We start from the raw sequence: 23,833 nt of genomic DNA, 5'->3' as shown, positions 1-23,833 counted from the left end.
GCTCAGAGAATGTAACAACCTTATTGACCCACTGGCCAATCAAAAAGTATCTACTGAAAAACAAGCCTCCCTCCCCAGGCTTCTGGTGCACTTTAGCCTAGGGGCAGGGAAGATCTTCCAAATTTGCATTCCCATTACACCATGATAACCTTATAATCAAAAGTCATCAAAAAAGGCCAAATTCTGAGTAGTGTATTTTAGCTATGTAATATGTCTATAACTTAGATTTCCTTAAACAATGATTAAAGTAGTTTAGGCATTGAAAAGGTAAGCTCCACTTATTTGAAGCATGCCATGGTCTAGAATACATTGCCCTCTAATAATACTTGAATAGATACATGATTTCTTTCACTTGGTGGAAGATAGCAACCTTCCTTTGCCTTAGTAGACTGTTTTTTGAGTTGTTGTGGCAAAAATATTTATCACCTGGTGGCCAGCTTTCTGCTCATGAGTTCCCTAAATAATGTGAGGTCTCTGTCTCTTTATCTGTGTGTGCTTGCATATATGTGTGTCTGGTATATGTATACATTCATATACACATATATACATACATATGTGTGTGTTGCATTCTGTATGCTTAAATATATCTTGGTTTACCTCTTTTAGAAAGGCACCATGGTTTAGTGCCTTAGAACCAGAAAAACCTTAGCTCAAGTCCTGCCTTTGACACATGCTCTGTGACTATGAACAAATCATTTAACCACTAAATTTCCCTATGCCCCCAGGCAAGTTTTTAAGTCTAAGAAAAGGTCAGTTGTCATTCTGCAGTAGTGGAAGGAATTTTCAAACCATGAGCTGCTCCTCATATCAATCAAATTTCACACTAAATAAAAGCCTGCTTAATTTCTTCAGTATCATTAAGAAGTGAAACGTGCTGTAAGACTAAATGTTCTTGAAAATTGAATCTTATTCCAGGGATATAAAGTAAGCTCCTTGAGGCAGGGACTGTTCTTATTCTTCCTTGTACCCCCAGCACCTCTCCACCTCTCCCAGTGCCTTATACATACAAAGGAGGTATTTAATAAAAGTTTGAATTCATCACAGAAATGATTGTTGGTGTGAAGTTAAAATACACAAAAATGGCAGAGGACTTTATTTAATCTACTGAATTAATTTCCTTGTTAACAGGTTGTAGCTGGTGTCAAATACTATATTGATGCTGAGATTGGTCGAACTACGTGCACCAAGTCTGTGGCTGACCTTTCAAGCTGCCCCTATCACGAGGACCCAGCTCTGAAAAAGGTATGTGACTAAAAGAAGCTGAAATCTTTCATTTTGAGGGTGAATTTTTTTTGGGGTGGGGGCGGTCTTTGGATCCAAAGAGGTTTTATATTTTGCTATCAGATGCTAAGAGTGTGTTTACATGGTATTTCAGAAAAGCCAGGGAGAAATATCCGTAAAGGATGAGCGCTTGGGGTCAGGCAGACCCAAGTTCAAGACCTGCCTTTGATAACTACTGGTTGTGTGACCATGAGCAGGTCACCCTCTCATTTCCTTAGGTAACTCTCAGATTAAGGTATAGGCAAGTTGCTGATCTGTATTGCCGAAGGGATTTTCATGAAATTAGAGATTTAGAGCTGAAACAGACCTCATAGGTAATCTCATCCAACCCTTTTACTTTACCCTTGAGGAAACTGAGGCTTAGAAAGTTTAAGTAACATGCCCAAGACTACACAGAAATGTAGTGAAAGCTGGTGCCTGAGTTGTTTGCTGGAAGCTAGAGATCCTAGAAATGTTAGCTATGACAAAAAGGCAAGAGAAACCAAGGCAGTGAACATCAGGAAAGAGGAAGCAAAATTATCCTTATACAGATGCTAAGATGGTTTACTTAGAAGATCCTAGAGAATCAGTGGAAAAATCAGCCTCAGTAAAATAGCTGAATACAAAAGAAATCCACAAAAGACATCAGCCTGTTTCTCTGTATGACTGACAAAAATCAAAGAGGAAAAATAGAGAAGTTCCATTTAAAATAACTACATAAATTAGCTGAGAGTTAACCCAGACACACATAGTACTTACACACTGCTACAAATCAGTCTTTGAAGAAATAAAACAAGACCTAAGTAAATGGGGAGAGTTTTAGTATTCATGCCTGGGGCATGGCAATGTAATTAAAATGATGAAACAAGCAGAGGTGGGATGACTGGGCCTTTGTCTGGGGAAACAGAAGGAAGCTGACAATACCATTATAGAGTGTACTTAATCTTTGCCTCAGTCACTGCATATACTCCCCAAGTAAGAAAGAGACTTCTCTCAGGACAGAGCAGACAGAACAAATTTTGAACTTGTTCATACAAGCTCTCTTGACCAAGTGCAGGATTTCAGTCTCAGGTTTATTCTTGGCTAATAATGAGGCCAACCTCTTGTATTGCTGGTGATTTTCACATAGTGTTACTTAATTCTTAACTATGTCAACCTTTACCTCCTTCCTCCAAAGGACAAACAGGGACTGGGCACTTTTAGGATGGTTCTCATTACCTGACAGCCTGACCCATCATTCACCACCTGAGGTCCCAAACGACACCATTTTCCTTACAGAAATAGAATTTGGTTAAGTTAGTGAAGCGTCCCCTGAAGCTGGCCACGTCTAAGTGCCCTGCCAGGCACCGGGCTAAGCCCAAGAGATAAAAATAAGTTATTTTTTATAAAGTCACTTTTCTAAAGGAGCCCAGAGTCTGATGGGGGAAAACGTATCATACAAGATAAAGAATCAGTTGGAGGTAATAAGTGAACAGAAAACACAAAGAGTAAGGAGGATCAGGAAAGGCTTCCTGCAGAAGATTACATTTCACCTGAGACTTGAAGGCAGCCAGAAATTGGAGATGAGAGGGGCAATATCTCCAGGCTGGGGAAAATGTCCAGAATTAGAAGGTGGGGTGATCCCCTCCTTTGCTTTTCCTTTTCTTTGGGGTCTTTAGTTGCCTTCTTCAGGGCTCTGGAGAGAGATTTACTCTCTTGTCTTTATGTCTTCCCTCTTCCCCACTCATTTTTCTTTTTCAGAGGGAGAGTCCTTGGTTAATAAAATCTGGCATTGAGATAATACTTTAAAGTCTGCAAAGCATTTTACACACATTAAACTCTTTTAAGTCTATTCTGTGAGGTATAATTATCCCCATTTTACAGATGAGGAAGCTAAGGTTCTGAGATATGACTTTCTGATAACTTCCACATGCTTATACAGTCAGTCTCATAAGTTTGGAAGAATAATTTGAACCCAGGTCTTCCCAGCTCTGAACCCAGTACCTCCCCTGAGCTAATGCAACTCTTGCCAGAACAATTTTCTCTTCCCATTACTTCGTCCCCAAAAGGGTATCCAAAATACTTCAGCCCAGGGACTTGGGGGAAAGTAGGCTAGAAACAAAGATTCCTGCACCAAGCATGATAACCTTCTATGTAGTAACATCTTATTTTACATGTAATCAAGACATGATGTTTTAGAAAGGCATGGAGGGGTAGGCTGTGGTTAGCAAAAGGTGAAAACTTCAGCACGTAGCCATCCCCATCCTCTTAACCATCAGCCTCACTAGAGTGTCTGCACACCCCATTCCTATGTATATGTATACCTGTTTTATTTCTTTTGATTAAAGAAAAGGAAAATTCTAAAGTATGTGTGATTGATTGGAGTAGATAGGAGGTTGGAAATTATTTCCATAAATGTTTTTTTTCTTCATACTCATTGCTGGTCTTTCTCTTTCTTTCTTCTACCCCACTCCCCCCCAGCACTCCATCTGCGAATTTGAGGTGTACTCTGTTCCTTGGATGGGCAAAACCACCCTCTTGAAGAATGTATGCAGAGATGCCTAGGTGTGTCCTAAACACATCTGCGACCAGTCCAAGCTGCAGCTGTTTTCTCTTTTTTGAAAAAAGAGCAATAATACAACTCATTTGATTCATTATTGCTTAACTGTTAGTGCTGTGCAAGGTTATGATGTAATCTCCTCCCTAAGCTGGCAGGAGGAGGAAATAAAGGCTTGTGAAAGTACCTTTTTGAGTTACTAATTGGGTTCTTACTTAGACTTTCTCTGTGTGTTTTCCAAATACTGCAGATTTTCAGAGATGAGAGGTTTTGAAATTTTTAAATTGTTTTGATAAAAGCAACTACATTTATTCAGAGTGCCCATTACTTTTAAAAAAGCAGCAGTTAGAACTAGAATACCTTTATAGTGTGTCCAGAGTAGTTTCCAGTGGGTAAAGCACAAGAGAGTGGAAACTTAACTTTACACATTAGCCCAAATGAGCACTAGGAATCACAAGGATATTTAGATTTGGGGATGGGAGTAATGGGGTTGTTTTCTTTTTGTTAATCCATCTGCCTGTCACTGGTTCTTGGCTTGATTCAAGTTTGCAGGATCTCAGAGTCCTGGTCTAAGGGAGATTCAGAAGTCCCCTAACCCAGCTGCTTACCTAGTGTAGGAGTCCACTCTACAGTATCTTGAAGAAGGATATAAACACTAGTAATTACTGAGTGGACTGCCTTCTGTCTTGTCCTAATGTGTGCTGTCCTCTAGATATCATAACTTCCATTGGATCCCTCTGTATTGATCTTAGTTTTTACCCTGTACAAAACTAATCTGCCTTTGAGATGACCGTCATTTTCTAATATTTGAAGCATCATTGTGTTTTTTCCCCTACCCAACCTCCCCCCTCTTCTCCACACTAAATATCTATCCTCCAGCCATATGATATGGTCAATTCATCCTAATTATCCTCTTGTGAATGTGTATGTTCCATGTTGTCAACATTCCTTATAAGATATGCTTCCTAAATTGAACAGAATGCCACCTGGATGTGGTCTGAAAGAGGCAGCGGAAATATCTCCCTTTCTCTATACACTATGTCCAGTGTATAATACCCTAGCTTTGACTAATGTGCCACATATTCTTTCATCCTTTAAAATGATAAAACTGGAACAGGGTAACCCCCTGATGGTTCCCTAGAGTCTTTCCTTAGAGTACCTAAAGGTACTCATCAAGGGACAGAGGACATCTTTTCAAATCCTGACTTTTGATACTGTGCTAAATTGGCCTAATTCCAAGGGCTGGAGAAGTAATCAGTCTCATTCCCATATTTCCCAACATTTAGCAGCTAATGCTCTCTAAATCAATGGTTACATGGTAAATATTAAAAACTTCCCCTCTCCCTGACATACTATTAAAAGATGAAAGCAAAACTTCATATATTACATATGTTTGTATATATACTCATGATAAAAGTTTTGCTTTTACCTTTTAATATAGTACTTTAATACATTATATGTATACATATATACACTTACATATATGCATGTGTGTATACATACATACACTTATTCCATTGACATTTGTTGAAGGATAAGAGTTAAATTAGCTGGCCAGATCTCAGAAGGTTGATGATTGTGGGGAGTGTGAAAGCTGCTAAGACAACCTCGGCTGCTTACAATTGAAAGTTATACCTCTGGAAATGTAGAGTTTCAGGTCCTTTACATTCTGCCCTGATACATATACCCAAATCTACATGAGGGTTACATGATGAGGCTTTGCCATTTTCATTCAATGCTAGATTGTTTCTTCATATATAGAGAAAAAGGCTCCACTTCTGACTTCCTATCCTTATAAGTAAGGGTCCCTATCTTCTGTTTTTGAAAAATTGAGAGTGCTGATTGTCCAGTATACACTTTCCTGGGCTCACTGGTAAGCCTTTCTGTGTGTTAATTACCCAGTTGCCAACTTCATGGATTGTCTTTTTCTACTCCCATTCTGTCTTTGAGGAAACTTGGCCGTGACAAATATTCAAGATACCCAGCAACTTTATAGATACTTGTTGTCTGAATCAAAACCCATAATGGGCCAGTTCTCCTAATTAGCCTCAAGGTGATATGATAGTATTGGGAGCAGCCATTATCTCAAAATTGGCATTCTGTTTAGCTTGGATACTAATAAATATCTTTAAGAATTAGTTTGATAGAATTGACTGTTTTGGTTGAGAAGTGTGAGGTGTGCAAAACTTTTTGCAGAAGTTAGGAGAAAAGGGAAGGTTGACCCATTCCCTTTTCCCTTCCTGTTCTTCCCCTCCATTGTAACAGTTTTCCCTTACCTCTTCTATATGAGATAATTTACCCCATTCTTTCTCTCTTAACTTCCTCTCATTGTATTCCTCGCACCTCTCAATTTCACCTTTTAAGTATCATCCCTTCCTATTCAACTGATCCTGTGCCCTCTGTCTATGTATACCTGTATGCATATATACACACACATATGTATTCATATGCCCACATATATAGACATGTATGTAAACACACACACATATATATATGTACTTTTGACTAGTAATGAATAATAACAATGATGATAGTAAATAATAATAATAATGGTTTGATCCATCACATCTTCACTTCCACAGGTATAAACTCACACCTCAGTAGTGCCTAGGATCATGAGGTAGGTCAAGTCAACAAACATTAGGAGCCTACTATGTGCTAAAAACTGCTAAGTGTATTGAGGATACAAATAAGGGCAAAAATCAATCCCTGCCTTCAAGGACCTTAGTCATAGCAGTCCAGATAGAGCATTAATTAATGAAAAGTCAGCTAAGAAATACATGACCTAACTGCCTTCCTCTCTCAAAGGCTCAGGCTTTAGCTAGGAAAAGAATCAGTGCTTATGTTGCCTGTTAGATCTTCATGGTCAGTAAATGCTCTCCACCATTATCCCCACACAAATCAACAGAAGTAGATGACTTTTTTTAATTTAAATTTTCTGTTTATTTTTAGTTTATATCATTCATTTCCACAACATTTTGAGTTACAAATTTTCTCCCTGTCTTTCCCCTACCCACCACCCCAAAGCAGTGATCCCACTGTATACCCGCTCCCCCAGTCTGCTCTTTCCATATCCTCCCTCATTCCCCCTCTGACTTTCTGGTAGGGCAAAATGGATCTCCATCCCCCCGTGCCTGTATATCTTATTTTTCAGTTGCATGTAAAAATAATAATAATGATGATATATTTTTTTTAAACATTTGATTTTGAAACTTTGAATTCCAGATTCTTTCCCTTCCTCCCTTGAAACCCACCCTTACTCGGAAGATAAGCAATTCAATATAGTTTGTACGTGTGTAGCTACACAAAACATTTCCATAGTGGATATATTGTGAAAGACTGACTGTATTTCCCTCCATCCTATCCTGCCTCCCACTTGTTCTATTCTCTACTTTGACCCTGTCCCTTTTCAAAAGTGTGTGCTTCTAACTACCCTCCCCCCTCAACTTGCCCTCTCCTCCATCATCCCTCCTCTCATAGCCTTCCCCCCCTACTCTCCTGTAGGGAGAGATACCCTATATAGAGGAAGGTTGACCCATTCCCTTTTCCTTTCCTTTTCTTCCCCTCCATTATAACAGTTTTCCCTTGCCTCTTCTATATGAGATAATTTACCCCATTCTTTCTCTCTCAGTCTCCTCTCATTGTATTCCTTGCACCTCTCAATTTCACCTTTTAAGTATCATCCCTTCCTATTCAACTGATCTTGTGCCCTGTCTATGTATACCTGTATGCATATGTACACACACTCACATATGTATTCATATGCCCATATACCCTCATATATAGACATGTATGTAACACACACACACATATATATATATATATTCCCTTCAACTATCCTCATACTTAGAAAAATTTCATCAGTTACAATTATCGTTTTTCCATGTAGGCATATAAATAGTTCAACTTTGATAAGTTCCTTATGATTTCTTTTCCCTGTTTACCTACTCATGCTTCTCCTGCTTTTTTTTTTTTTTAAAGCAATCGGGGTTAAGTAACTTTCTCAAGGTTACACAGCCAGTTACTTCTGGGTGTAGTGCTGAGTATCTGAGCCTGGATTTGATCCAGGTCATCCCAACACTGGAGCCAGTGCTCTTACTCGCTGAGCCACCTGGCTGCCCCTAAGCAATTGGGGTTAAGTAACTTGTTCAAGGTTACATGGCCAGGTGTTTCTGTGTGGGTGCTAAGTGTCTGAGCCTGAGATTCAATCTCCAGGTCATCCTGACACTGGAGTCGGTGCTCTTGCTCGCTGTGCTACCTGGCCACCTCACTTCTCCAACTTCTTGTATCTAAATGTCAGATTTTCTATTCAACTCTGGTTTTTTCATCATGAGTGCTTGAAAGTCCTCTATTTCATTGAATATTTTCCCCTGAAACATGATACTCAGTTTTGCTGGGTAGGTGATTCTTGGTTTTAATCCCAGCTCCTTTGACCTCCAGAATATCACATTCCAAGCCCTTTGATCCCTCAGTGTAGAAGTTGCCAGATCCTGTGTCATCCTGATTGTGTATCCACAATATTCAAATTGTTTCTTCTTGGCTGCTTGTAATATTTTCTTCTTGATCTGGGAATTCTGAAACCTAGCTATAATATTCCTAGGAGTTTTCTTTTTGGGATGTTTTTCAAGAGGTGATCAGTAGATACATTAAACCTCTATTTTGCCCTCTGGTTCTAAAACATCAGGGCAATTTTCCTTGAGAATTTCTTGAAGGATGATTTCTACGTTGTTTTTTTTCCTTTTGGAGGGCGATTGGGGTTAAGTACCTTGCCCAAGGTTATATGGCTAGTTTTTTTGTGTGGGTGTTAGTGTCTGAGGCCGGAACCAAACTCAGGTCCTCCTTACTCTGGGGCCGGCATTTTACTCACTGCGCCACCTAGCCGCCCCACTAGGTTCTTTTTATGATCATGGCTTTCAAGTAGTCCAATAATTTTTAAATTATCTCTCCTTGATCTGTTTTCTAGGTCAGTGGTTTTTCCAATAAGATATTTCAGATTGCCTTCTATATTTTCATTTGTTTGGATCAGTTTTATAGTATCTTGATTTCTCATAAAGTCATTAGCTTCTATTTGCTCCAATCTAATTCTGAAGGAATTATTCTCTTCAGTGAGCTTTTGAGATTCTTTTTCCATCGGGCACATTTGGCTTTTTAAGGCATTCTTTCTCCTCATTGCCTTTTTGGGCCTCTTTTGCTATTTGAGTTAGTCTATTTTTTAAGGTATTATTGTCTTCTGTCAGGTTGTTGACTTTCTTTTCATGATTTTCTTGCATCATTCTCATTTCTCTTCCCAATTTTTCCTCCACTTCTCTTATGTGGTTTTCAAAATCCTTTGCCTATAACCAGTTCATATTTTTCATAGAAGCTTTTGGTGCAGGAATTCTGACTTCATTGTCTTTCTGCTCTTCCATGCTTTGATCCTTTTTGTCCCCAAAAAAGGAATCCAAAGTTGGATTGCTGTGCTTGCTTTGCTTCCTTTGCTTGCTCATGTTTCCATTCAATTACTTGACTTTTTAGCTTTTTGCCACAATAGAACTCCGCTTCCAAAGAGGAGAGCTTTGTCCCAAATCACTGGGGTTTTCGCAACTGCCAGAGCTATTAGTTGGGCTCAGAAACCTCCATTGGCTCTGGCACACTAGTCACGTACCCCAGGACCTCCACCCCAGACAGCGATCCAGATCCATGCAGGTTAAAGCAAGAGCAATTACCCCGCAGAATGGTTGCTTGGCCCCCCTGTGATCTGCAGGCCAAGAGCTCTGAAGCAATCGTGCTTCTTCTCCCTCTAGGGGCAGAAGCCGGACCACAATCCCTGACCCCCTTTTCCCAAAGTCCACACCGACCTTTTACTTTGCCTTTGGCATTTGTGGGTTGATAAATCTGGAAACTGCCACAGCTACTGGTGATCCACTCTCTCGAAGTCCCTCCAGCTGTGGCTGGTTGGGGCTACCCTGGGGCTAAAACCATGGGCTCACAGGGGCCTGGGCTCTGCTTGCAGTGCATTGAGATGGACTCTTCCTGCCAGGCTGTCTTCAGGAGAGATTTGTTTCTCTCTGTCACTTTGTGGGTTCTGTAGCTCTAAAGTTTGTTTAGAGTCAAATTTTATAGGTATTTGAGGTGGTTATGGGGGGAGCTCAGGGAGTTTTCCTGCTTCTACACTACCATCTTGGCTCCGCCCCACAGTAGATGACTTTTTAAAAAAATTATTCCTTTTCAACATTTTTTTTTAATTCTTGAGTTCCAAATTCTCTTCATCATTTCCACCACATTGGAAAGGCAAGCAATACCACATCAATTATACATGTGAAGTCAGGCAAAACATTTCCATATTAACCATGTTGCCAAAAAAAGAAAATAAATAAATTATATTTAAATGTATTCTCAAGAGATAATCAGTTCTCTGTCTGGAGATAGCATTTTTCTTTATGAGTCCTTTGGAATTGTTTTGGATCATTGTATTGATCAGAAGTACTAAGTCTTTCACAATTGATCCTTGTTATAATATTGCTGTCACTGTGTATGCTGTTCTGGTTCTGTTCACTATGCATCAGTTCTTACAAGTCTTCCCAGGTTTTTTTCTGAAGTCATTCTGCTCATCATCTCTTATACCTCAATTTACTCCACCACAATCATATATCTCAACTTATTCAGTCATTCCCCATTTGATAGACATCTCCTCAATTTCTAATTCTTTTCCATCAGAAGTGGATGACTCTTCAAAAGTTGAACAAGTCTCAGCAGGTGATTTCATGCCTTAAATAACATGATGCACAAAGTCAGGTCACCATGGTACTATCACACCCTTCAATAAGTAGTCATCACTCTCCATAATGCTTCCCAATATCAAGTTTCCTTGCACTTGTCAGTACCTGTACTATTCTAGGTTGTGGGACAAAGCTGGTTTTCCTTCACATGTTTAGATCTACCCATTATAGGAAGAGATTTTAAACTGATTGTATAACTGGGCATCCAGAATTTCTTCTCTACTCCCGATTAGTTTTTTTTTTCTTTTTACTCACCTCAGGCCTCATTTTTATTTCCTTCTACCTATTTGGAATCTTGGTACAGTGGCTAGAGCACAGGACCTGGAGCCAGGAAGATAGGAGTTCAAATCTGGCCTGACACTGCTTACATGACCCTGGGCAAGTCACTTAGTCTCTGTTTACCTTGGTTTTCTCAATGGTAAAATGGGCATAATAATAACACCTACCTAGCAGAGTTGTGTTGAGGATCAAAAGAGATAACATTCATAAAAAGAGCTTAGCACAATGTCTAGTAGTAGCAGGCATTACATAAATACTTACTTCTAGGGGCAGCCAGGTGGCACAGTGAGTAAGAGCACCAGCCCCAGAGTCGGGATGACCTGGGATCGAATCCAGGTTCTGATGCTTAGTACCACACCCAGAAATAACTGGCCGTGTAACCTTGAGCAAGTTACTTAACCCCAATTGCTTAAAAAAAAAAATTTAAATAAATAAATACTTCCTTTTCCTTCCCCTTATTCATATTGGGTTTCTTGTTTTTAAATCAAATACATTTTATTGATGCCTGTTTTACCATCAAAGTCATTTCTCATACCCTGCCAGATAGAACTCAACTTTGAGATGAAGAAAAACAATTAAGCAAAACTATCCAATGAAGAAATCTTGTTTGGCAATTATATGATATTCTATCAAAGTAGTCTCCGACCTTTTCATGAAGTTTCTGTCATTCAAAGTTCAACTTTTTAGTGATTTGCTTAATTTGCATTTCACTATGTATATTTTTCTTTTGCTGCTGCTTATTTTACACTTTATCAGTTCATATCAATCTTCCCATGTTGCTCTGAATTCCTTGTATTTATCGTATCTTAGGCACAATACTATGACATTACATTCATGTATCACAGTTTTTTCTAGCCACTTTCCACTCAGTGAACATTTACCTTAAATCTACTTTACCTTCAAAATGTAGCTATAAATATTTTGATATAATGGACTTTGGGTTTTTGTCTTTGACTTCTTTGGAACACAATCCAAGAAAGTCAAAGACAGAAGATAATATTCAGTACTGGTTCAGTACTCAAAATATGTTCATTGCTGAATCAAAGGATATGAATAAATTAGTCAATTTTCTTTCATCAATCAAATATTAGTATTGTATATCATGCTCAATGCTAGGTATATAAATAGAAAAAAATGAGGCAATCTCTACTCTCATTGATCTTAAATTCTAAAGGGCAAAGTAAGTACATGTAAAACTATATAGCAAAACATAAGGTTATTTATTACAAGTACAAACAGAGTGGTTAGCTATGGCACTAGCAGTTGGGTCAGGGGAACAAGAAAGATTTCAAACAGAAGATAGTGCTTGAGCTGGGGTGTTCAGGGAGGACCAGCACCTCTGGTGTAAGGGTTGCCAAGCCTTTTCAGAGATGCTCATTCACCTTTTGTCCACGTTCACCCAACTCACACCTGTAGCTCCAATAAGCTGTACCTTGCACAGTGGCCACACCCTTGTAAAACCATCTTGGCAGACGGGCTAAACCAGGTTTAGGGTAACTGACAGGCCTCAAATCCATTGATGAGTTGGGAGGCTATCTACTCCAAGCATGTGAATACTTCCCCTGGCAGAATGGGTGGATGAGAACAATTTGTTCCAACAGCCATGAAAGTGTCTGAAGCAGGCACTGTGGAGCACTTAGAGCTTGGTCAGACATGGAAGATGCCTAGATGCATCCTGGGACTTTTGTCTTGCCACTGGATTTCAATGACTCTGGAAGAGGGGGTGAGGCTGATGACTTTGTGCAATTCTGCCTCACTCATACATTAGTCAAGACATCACCAGTGATGTCATTGGTTTTCTTTAAAAATGAAAAATGAACAACTAAGAAAGAGAAGAACTATGTACCCAATGTTGGTTTCATTTAGGAAAGGAATGAAAAGCTTTCCTGATGATAATCAATTCAGAAAACTTCATGTAATCCACCATGGATATACAGTTAACAAATGTTTTTCATCACAATGCCCTTATGGTCTAGATAAGGAGGGTCAGAGTCCAGACCAACCACCTGAGATCAGTTCCCTCTCCTACTCAGTCCCTGTGATTCTGCCCACCACAATAGTCAGATATAAGGACAGAGCCCCATAGATCTGGGCTCTTGATTAGTATGCCAGAGCCACCATTCCTTTCTGTTCCCATAGGATGTAGGAAGGGGGAAGGAACAGGGTGGGGTAGAGGAAGGGGAGTTACTGTTCCCTTGCATGTCTAAGCCTGACTTGTGATCCTGTGAGCACATATGTTCCTTCCTGGTACCTCCTCACCCAAGATCTCCTCCCAGTTAAAACTTCACAGTTCCACACCATCATTGTTTCTGTTTGTCTGCCCTAATTTCTTTCTTGCTGTTCGGTTTCTTCTTTTCTTTTTAGGAACTCTTCATCCTCTTTAATGAGCCAGCATCTTCTGCTTCCTTTCACAGTGAGGGATCAAGGAGAAGGGGAAGAGGAGAAACTTACATTGAATACAATAATAATTACTTCAAGCAGAAAAACAGCAACAGTTCCTATTGTTTATTGAAATTAGACCTCTTATGGTGGAATTGTTAGGGTTCTCCAATGGAGCCAGTCCCTTACCTCTCCTTGAAAACTCTAGAGGCTAACTGCATGTTTGCTGTGCTGCTGTGTTCCTGTTACATCTTTTTTTTTAAATAAAGCTACCAGGGCCTAGCCAGTCTTGACACCTGCTACCAGCTCTTAGGATTGTCCAGGCCTTTCTGTCTTGCTTATAGAAGGAACAAATATTCAGCCCTAGGCATCTGCCAAGGCTTCTTAATCAATCTGCAAACATAATCAACAAATACAGACTCCTCCCCCGGAAAGCATAAATCTGTCATGCATTGCCTCTACCCATTCTGTTTGTCTCTGGGCTCTGAACCACTATTTGTCTTTAATTAGGTTTCCTTGGGATCACTGGAAATGTTATTTTATTTAAGGAAAACTTAACGGATGCCAACTGCTCACTGAAAGAGTGAAGAAATATCTAAAATCGGAAATGAAATTAAATAGCAACAATACTGGGGCCTGGAATTTGAAGAAGAAGAAAAAAACAAACACGAATAGGGCCGCAGTTGGACAAATTCTTTTGTGAAAGCCTAGAATACAGTGGAAATCTCAATGGACTTTCCTCACCCATCAGTAGAAAGTCTGTCATTCTCAAGGTAAGGATTTCATTTGATCCTCACAACATGCCTTTGAACAAGAAAAGGCAGATTCATTAAACTTGGGCTACATACCTAAGATTACAGTGCTAGTATGAAATCCAGCTAGCCCTTAAAAAGCAGTATGTCAGAGACATAACTAGGGTAGGGCCAGCATACTTTTACCCCAGAACACCAACATTTGAAGGTCATTTACAGAACTTGGAGTCATTCATTAGCCTAGAAATAATTGAACTTAGTATTTAGTTAGTAAGAATGATTAGTGAAAATTGAAAACTCCCAGATGGCTGGCTAGTGCTTCCACACCTCAACTGAACTTTCCCTTATTCCTCTTATCTCATCTCCAAAGTCATTGCTAGACAGGAGCAACAATCTGGAGCTATCCCTGGGTCTTCACTGCTACCCTTTCCCCTTTAACGGAATTGGGGTAACACTTCCTGCCCCAGAAGTAACACCTGCTAGTTGTTTATAGCAGCATGACATCTTGGAAAGACAGCTATCAGTATACTTATGCTTTCCACATCATGGGGATTAGGGACACGGTACACCCCAATCTGGAAAATCCTTGTAACTTTTTTTGGCCCTCCTTTTGTACCAGAGAAGAAGTCTGAATTATTATGGTATTAAAAGATAAGATATGATGATATTACACAATACTGTACATATATTTTATACATTTCTGAGTTTCTAAACTTTTTCTGTCGTCTGCTGGCCTTTGCACATTGTCTTTGGCTTCCACAAAATGCCCCCCAAAATTCCCATTTAGTTTCTTATGTCCACCAATATTCTGAAAACTTGATGGGGAAAGTTTCAGTGAGGATGGGATAATTGTAGAGTCAACAGAGACCCAAGTTTGAATCCTGCTACTGATATTTAAAAAGCTGTTGGAATATGGTCAAATTATCTAACATCTATCTGAGTCTCTGCTTCTTCATCTATAATTAGAATATGTATAATATTATGGGGTACATGTAAATTATCCTGGATTATATGAGGTTGTTGTAAGAATAAATGATATAATGCGCATGAAGTGCTTTACAAACCTTGAACTGCTTCCAAATATCAGCTATTGTTATTCTTATTAGAATTCAGAGCCTCTAATCCCTCACTTTGTGCTCTGTGCATTGGACCATGTTGTCTCCTGAGAAATGGTACTGCCTTCTCTGGGAACTTGACTCCAATCACTATGGTAGGAGATTCCCCCTCTAACCTGCCAACCTGAGCCACACAGTAGCATTTCTGACAGAATTGGAGTTATAGTCTCAGTGGGATAGGATGGGGGCATGGAAAGGATTAGTTGTCTTTAGCAAAGAGTTTAAAAGAGAAACCAACAATACCTGCTTCATCTTGGGATGTTACACAGTCAGGAGGAAGGTTCTTCCTTCTATGACCTGTAAGACTCTCCTCTCTTTCTCCAACCCTCTCCAACACCTAACTTTGACATATTTCTCTTCCCTCTCCATTTAACAGAAAAAGAAAGTGATAACTGTAAAACCCCACCCCCTCTTCGGATTGCCTCTGCAGCTGAAACTTTGTGGGTTCCCCTTATCCCCCACCCTCTACCTCTGAGTACCCAGCAAGCCTGGTATGCATAGATCATTAAAACTAAAAGGAACCTTAAACTCACTTAAGAGTCAGTCTGAAGTCTAAACCACTCCTTAATCTCTTAAGAGTGGCAAACTACTTACTCCTCCTCTTCTAATCCTTATGATTCAGTTCCCAGCTGTTCCAGTCCTCCCCAGTTCACCTAAACACTACCCTTCCCAAATCCCTATACTGCTTTTCCTTTCCTTTTCCATTACGTCCAATGGAATGTTCATTCTATTAAGAAGCTTGCCTTTATTTTACCAAATGGTCTCCCTCTCTCACTCTTTCCAACTTCTTTTGCTCACAGAAATCTGGCTTCCCATAATAGATACTGGGCACTCTTTCTAGTTTTGGATGACTCTTCTCTCATTCCTTCCTTTACGTCCTAAACACATTGGGACAAATGGAAAAGTAGGCACACTCTTTGTTCATTGCTAACACTTTTAGATTCCCCTGCCACCTCCATCACTCAGCAAATCCTCTTCCTTTGAGTTTTGCTTCATCCATCTGTATCTTCCCATCTTGCTTTTTGATTTCACATGAAAGAAAGAAAGCCATGTTGCCCAACTGGAATCTTGATAACTGGTAGCCAGCTACTTCTCTGCTCACAGACATTGCTGTTTGGCCTTTGTTCTCAAAGGACTCTTCTTATCTGCCACAAGGGCATTGTGATGAAAAAAACATTTGTTAACCTTTCACTCATGGATTAGATGAAGTTTGCTAAATTGATTATAATCAGGAAAGCTTTTCATTCATTGTCTAAGTGAAACCAATATTGGGTATGTAGAAAGTTCTTCTCTTCCTTTGTTGTTCATCCTTCATTTTCAAAGAGGACCAATGACATCACTGGTGATGTCTTAACTAACACATCAGAGAAGTGATGCCATGACATCCAAGTGAATTGGGTTCATGGCCCTCTTCAGGAATGAAGGACAAATAGCAAGTATTTCACATTGACCATCTCCAAGGCATTATGCAATTCTTTCTCAGGGAATGTAATACCCAGTCTATTTTCTTTGTCTCCTCTCCAACCTCTAGTCTCATATCTAAATACTGCAATATATATTGATGTAATTTCAAATATCCCTGCTTCCCAGTATATCAAACCCCTCAACTCCCATGACCTTTACCCTTTCATTCCACCTCAGTCACACATGGATAGTCATAACTTTGATTTCAGTATCAAAGGAATAAAAAAAAATAATAAAGGTAAATATGAGCAAAAAATCATAAAGGACTAGACAAGGATAAACTTTTTATATTCTAATATGGGGAGATACATATATCCTTTCAGAACTCTACCACCATCAGGAGTCACAAAGGGAGTCTAATAGGACAGAGGGCCTGTGAGTGGTTGTTAATGACACTGAAAGATGAATGAGAAGGGAGATGAAAAGGAATATTTTGTGGTGGGGAAAAGAGGGGGAAAGGAGAAGATTAATGGAAAAAAATTACCATACATAATGGAGTAGAAGACTAAGAAAGCAGTGAAGGAAATGAACAATATTTGAACCTCCCTCTCATCTGAACTATTTAAAGGAGGGAATATGGATGTGAGTGCATACACACACAGTTGGGTTCAGAAATACATTTACTCAAAAGTGAAACAGGAGGGAAAGGGGAGAAAAAAGAGAAGAGGGAAGTAAAAGGTGAATAAGAAGGTAGATTAAGAGAAGGATAAGCAAAACAAACTCTAAAGAAAATGGATCCTGAAATGGGGTTTAAAAGAAAAGGAAGAAAGGATAAGCACCTGTGATTGGCCTCTGGGTGAAGGAAGGAGAAGAGTGGCAGGGGAGCAGAAGTATGTTGTACAAAAACCAGGGAAAGGGTACTGTGAACATTCCCTCTTACTATCCTCTTCTTTAAAGACAAAGTGGGAAATAAAGAAAATTATAAGAATAGGATGGATGTACATACACAATTAACAATTATAACTGTGAATGACCAACAAAACCATTGCAGCAAAAATTAGAAGAAAATCAGGTAAAGGAGAAAAAATCTTTGCAGAAATTTTCTCTGATAAAGAGATCTATCTATGTATTTATCTATCTATTTCTAAGATCTATCTATGTATCTGTCTATCTATGGAATACGTTAAAATTTGTAAGAATAAGAGCCACTCTTTAATTTTTGATTATTAGTAAATAATATTTGATATTAGTAATAGTTGATAAATGCTCAAAGGATAAGATTAAGCAGTTTCAAAGGGAAAAAATACAATGTATCAATAGTTATTTGAAAAAATGCTCTAAATGACTAATTACTAATAAAACCTGGGAAGACTTGTGTGAATTAATTCAGAATGAAGTGAACAAGACCAGGAAAACAATTCATACAACAACAAAAATATTGTAAAGACAATTTTGAAAGACTGAAAAGTTCTCATCAACCCAATGACTAACCGTGGTTCCAGAAGACATGAACCATAGTGTCCACCTTCCAATGGAGAGATGATAGATTTAAAATATAAATTTGAATTTTTTAAAGACTGTCAATGGGGAATTTTTTTTTGCTTGACTTTACATGTTTCTAACAGAGGTTTTGTTTTTCTTTCTCAATGGGGTGGGATGGGAGAAGGAAAGAAGAGAAGGCAGATTTTTATTGGTTGAAAAAGTTATCTTAAAACATCATTTACCAGTTATATCTTGATTATAGTAATAAAAATATTTGCATCACAAAAAATGTACCCAAACAAAAAGGAAAGAAACAGACTGATTTTTTTTTTAAGCAATTGGGGTTAAGTAACTTGCTCAAGGTTACACGGCCAATTATTTTGTGTGGGTGCCAAGTATCTGAGGCTGGAACCGATCCTAAGTCTCCCAACGCCAGGGCCAGCACTCTTACTCACTGTGCCACCTGGCCACCCCAAGACTGATTTTTCTTGAATTAAATATTCCCAAAAGAAGTCTAACATCTAAAACTCATAAGGTATTAATGCAAATTCACAAGTCCAAGAGCCATTCTCCAATAGCTAAGTGGTCAAAGAAAAAGAACAGGCAATTTTCAAGAGAAGAAACAAAAATTATCAACAATTACTTTTAATACATATCCCACTCAGTTCTGTAACCTTATTAGTACTTTGGTTCAATGTGGAGCTAATATTAGGCTTCTGTTCCTGTCCAATGAATTCTCTACCAATACAGCAGGCCTTAAGTCAAGTGGCAAAGGAGTTCACTGGGACAAGAATACAATTTAAATAATGGAAAAATCAAGCAGTAAAATTGTTCCCAGACCTTCATACTGAAATAAGCAGAGCCATAACCAGGGCAGAGGTACTTGGGCTATGCTCCAAGGCACCAAATTTAGAAGGCACTTACATTTGCCTGGTATGTATAGAAACAAATGAGTTTAGCATGTTAGCAAGTTATATAGTTAGCAATAATAATTCATTAAAATAGAAACTACCAGATATGGGCTAGGTTTAATCCCTCTCCAGTGCCTCTTTTTCTGCTTCCTAATTCCTCCACCCCATCTCTGGCAGCATCAGTATGTGTAACCTAATGCTGGTGTCCACCAGAGTCTCTGTCTTGATACCACAAAAAGAATTCTTATTCTACTCTTCAATTGATGATATATTTCATGTGGACCTAGGCAAGTGGCGTCTATGGCCTAGAATTGTGAAATTCCTCCATTTGCTTGCCTTCCTATCCTTTCATCTATCCCTTTGCCTCAAATCTAAAACTATTTGTCATTCTTTTTGTGACTTCAAGTCACTTTACCCTTCCTTGTTCTCCCGGTCCATTACCCTTTCACTGGTGTCACTTTGATCCTTTGCATTCTTGACTTCTTATTTAACTAGTTCAACACTCTGCAATCAACTGCTCTTAAATCTCTTGCCCTTCATGTCTTTCTAGGTCCCAAATCCAGGTTACTCCCATCATCTGTCTTTTCCACTCCTACTTACATATCTGGGTCCACTACAGATTTATGTTATCTAATTTTCAACTCTGTCCTCCCTGAAGCACAATATTTTTTTTTATTCTTCTATAATTGACTACCATATTCCCCACAGCAGCACCTCCAAACTTTCTCTTTCCTCCTTAAGTCATATATGGCCACTCCCTTTCCATTCCTTTTTAGCACTTCCTATTTTACTGGAAAAAATACAGGCCATCCAGTTTGAATTCCCTTTTCTCCCCAATTCTACATCTCAAAACCTTATGACATTACCACTATTGTATTCCACCCTAAATCTGTGCCTCCTCCAAACTTCCTTGCTTTTCTTGAAATTGCCATCATCTATCAAAGTTTGTGAGCTTTGGGAAAAAAAAGAAATAAAAGAAAAAGCAATTGCCAAAAACAAGAAGGACAAGATGGAACCACCCATGTATCTCATCAAGCTATAGAAAAAACATGGATGTCCTAATGAGGATTCTATGTATTGTAATAAATTACTAGGTTCAGATTTCTTATTTATTTATTCTACTTTGGACTCTTATTTATTCATTTTTTTATTTTTCTCATCTATAAAATGGTAATAATAATAATAATAATAATAATATTTAAATTATCTACTTCACAGAGTTATTAGGAGGAAAGTTCTTTGTAAAATTTAAACATCATCCAAAATGATAGCTATCATTTCTATAGTGTTTCATATGGGCCAAGAACTGTGCTAAGTACTTTATAAGTATTATCTGCCCACTGTGCCATCTGGTTATAATTATAGGTGTATAGGGGTAGCTATGTGGCATAGTGGGTAAAGGGCTGGGGCCTTAGTTCAAATATGACCTCAGATACTAGCTGTATGGACCTGAGCAAGTCACTTAATCCTGTTTGGTTCAGTTTCCTTATCTGTAAAATGAGCTTGAGAAGGAAATGGCAAACCACTTTAGTATCTTTGCCAAGAAAACCCCAAACAGGGTCATGAAAAGTCATACATAACTGAGTAACAACAACAAATGTTAATTCAAATTATTATTGTATATATTAGATTTCATGCATATAACCTCTTGAACCCCCAAACAAGAGGGCTGCTAACTGTGTCCTCCTGTAGAAATGAATATAAACCAACTCCCATTTCAGAACACTGAAGATTCTTTGGGGGTTCTCAATTCCTTGGTCTACAAGCAGCTAGGGATGATTAGTGAGAGAATAGTTATTGCCCTCTGGTATGATGAATTGTAGAGGGTTAAAGATGACTCTCAAATATTCCCATGTCTCTTATTAAGAAGGATACTTTCTTTTGCCTCTAATGTCAGAGATCTCTGCCATACTCTCAGATACTGAACAGGAAACCTTAGTAAACCTTTCTGCATCCTTCTGCCCTTTCAAGGCCAAATTTACCTACCCTAGGTCTCCAGTTTTTCCCCAAACCTATGCTCCAAAGACTAAGAGGCTGGAGAATGGGGGAGAGATGAATGAATAATAATGGGGCTTTAGCCTTTAGGCTTTGTTTTGTTTTATTTTACTTTGTTTGGGGTGGAAAAGGAAGAGAACTTGGGGGAACACATACCTGGTCAGATTCTGCATGAGGGTGGGGAAAGGCAGGAAGAGCAAGTAGTGGAACAACTCAGTTATTTGATGTGTTTAATTAAGGGAAGATCACATAACCTAAGTGTAAGGACCCAAGGAAGCACAGAGTGGAAGACAGAGAGAGAAAGAGAAGTTTCCCAGAGCTGTGTGCCAACTCTCTATACTTAACGACCATCTCTAAGGGCAGTAAGGGATGCAATCAGAGATGTTGCCAGAGAACCTTGTGTGGTCTTCTGGCCATTGTAGGAAGGTGGAATCCACTATGGTCATGTAAATAGCTATTTCTGGGACCTGGTGCCATCTTAAGTCAAGTTCTCACTGGGGCTCCTGGGTCCATCTTCACTTCATGCGTCTCAGAACAACTCAGGCAGCTCCAGATTTAGACAAATGGATATTTTCTCAGGAGGGGGTAAAGTTTGACTCAAATGCATCTACATGATTTCCCATCCCTGAGGTCTCAGGCAGAGAGGTGCTGATCAGTTGGTACATTGAAGTTTCTACTTTGAAACATTTTAGTTCAAAAAGATTCCTAATATCATGGGTTTCAGAGAAGGTAGTAGCAGATACCAGGCAGAAGGAAGACCTATGGCTAAGATAGAAACAGCTTAATGAACTGAGGAAAACTAAGCCTGAAAAATGAGAGGTTCTTCGAGATTACCTCATAGGGAATGAACTAGAAGATCTCCAAGCTCCCTTCAGATTGGAAATCTATTATCCTATAAAAATTAAGAAATAATCATCTCCTAAACAAGAAAATAGTCAGTCACCTGCCCAGTAAGATTCCACCAAGTAATCCTCTGGGCACTTTTGGATTTTTGGAGAGAATGACTGAGGCCTATAGCACTGTTAAATGGTTGACCACCAGAAATGGATATGATTTTTTCAGTAGAAATGTCATTAAAGATGATGCATTAAGGTCTGCTTTGCTGCTGTACTGTAAGAATCATGTGACTTTTCCATCCAGCTTGCAACTGAATACATGTTGTCTTTCCCATAGACCGTGATCTGTTTGACGATAGGGAGAAGTTAGCACAGAGTTTAGCACATCGTAAATGTGTTATTCATTTATTTACAAGAATGTAATAAAATACTATTGTGGTGTAAGAAATGAGGAAATAGATGTTTTCAAAAAGGCTACTTTGAAAGCTTTAGGAACTATGATCAATAAATACAATGGCCGTCTATGATTCCAAATTGGAAAAAAAAAAATTGAAATTAGACACAAAAATTTTCTAAACAGTACATGCCCTTTGACTCATCTATACCCTTGCTAGGCCTAAATCCAAAAGGGATCAAAAACTGGGAAAAGTTTTTGTTTTATTTGTTTTGTTTCTGTGCTAGAGGAAAACTGAAAACTAAAGGAATGCCCATTGGTTGAGGAATGGCTGAACTAATTATGGTATAATAATATGATAGAATATTACTGTGCTGTAAGAATGAGGAAATAGATGAGTTTCAAAACATAGAAAGACTTTTAAAAACTGATGCAGAGTACAGTAAGCAGAACTTGAAGAACATTTTATAGTACAACATTAATATTATAAAAATGAGAAATTTTCAAGAATTTCTTAAACTTAGGAAGAATGAAATGAACAGAACCAAGAGAACAACTTGTATAATTACATTAGAATTGTAAAAACAAACAATTATGAAATGTATAAAAAAAACTGTGATCAATATAATAATCATCTATGATTTATTCTTCATGACCTGGAGACTTTTCTAGGATTTGATGGTTGTTGTGGAAAATTTATATCAAACTATGTATCATTACTAAGTTCCTCAGTTTTCACATCCATGGGTAAATGGTTAGAAAAGAAGCAAAAGCAGATGGTGAAAAAAGTAACCTGACTGGACTCTCCCAATACCATTTGGACATTTTAGGACAAGAAATATGAAGAGCCTACTACAGATTTGGCCAAACCCTTCATTCATGTGTCCGTGATGTTTTATGTAGATCCATTTAAACTCTGTTCTTTACATGAAGACAACCCTATAAAGTTCGGGAGCAATAATGTCAAAAACATTTATGATCACCAGATACCTATAATATTTGCCTATAAAAAGATTTGCTGACAGTAACACTCATTATTGTACACACAAATTGGAGGTCTTGGCTTTGACGTTGACAGCGACTGTGCAAAGAAGTTTCACGCACAACGGCGGACTGATAATAACTCGTTGGCTTGCATTTTGGCCAGTCTTTCCTGGACTGTGTCTCTCCCCTTAGCCCGTGAGCTCCTTGAGAGCAGGGCCTGGCTTTTTTTTGTCTTTCTTTGTTTCCCCAATCCATAGTGCCTAGCAATAGAAGACTCTTAGTAGATGCTAGCTGACTGATGGGCAAAGAAGATAGAGGCAACCTCTCCACACCTGGCCGAGGCCTCCGTTATATGCCACTCCCCTACTAATTCTGAGTGAACAAGCCACAAGGAGCAACCCAAATCAGTGCACTCTGCAGGTGTTGGAGCGGCGGGAAAAAGTCAGAATTGGTCATTCTTTTGGCAAACCATGGAGAGGAGCATATGATGGCTGAGTCACCTAAAATCATAGTAGGAGTCAAACATAATTCTCTTTGATTCCCTTTCTGGTTCTCTACCCAATACACCAAGGCTACCTCTCACTTCTCATATATGCAATTAAATAATACTTAAAGGTTCGCAAATCACTCATTTAACCTTCATACAACCCTATAAGGTAGGTATTAGAAGTATTATTAACCCATTTTACAGATAAGGAAGCTAAGACTCAGGGAGAATGAGAGAGAGAGAGAGAGAGAGAGAGAGAGA

General features: G+C 38.7%; 1 protein-coding gene across 1 annotated transcript in view; it reads left to right on the top strand.

The window, feature by feature from the left end:
• The window catches only part of CST3 (cystatin C), a 17,216-nt gene extending 13,234 nt beyond the window's left edge, over positions 1-3,982 (top strand). Inside the window, exons 2-3 of the mRNA XM_069075525.1 lie at positions 1,129-1,242; positions 3,721-3,982. Of these exons, the coding sequence (XP_068931626.1) occupies positions 1,129-1,242; positions 3,721-3,804 (198 nt within the window). The 3' untranslated portion in view covers positions 3,805-3,982. The remainder of the gene's footprint in view (positions 1-1,128; positions 1,243-3,720) is intronic.
• Positions 3,983-23,833: the final 19,851 nt, after the last annotated feature.

This window comes from Petaurus breviceps, unplaced genomic scaffold (assembly GCF_028583685.1).
Source record: "Petaurus breviceps papuanus isolate PSGF00001 unplaced genomic scaffold, PetGlider_PUasm1.0 90919, whole genome shotgun sequence".
In the NCBI taxonomy this organism is placed as follows: Eukaryota; Metazoa; Chordata; class Mammalia; order Diprotodontia; family Petauridae; genus Petaurus; species Petaurus breviceps.
Note: the sequence above shows the minus strand (reverse complement) of the source record. Positions and strands in the feature narration are given on the sequence as shown.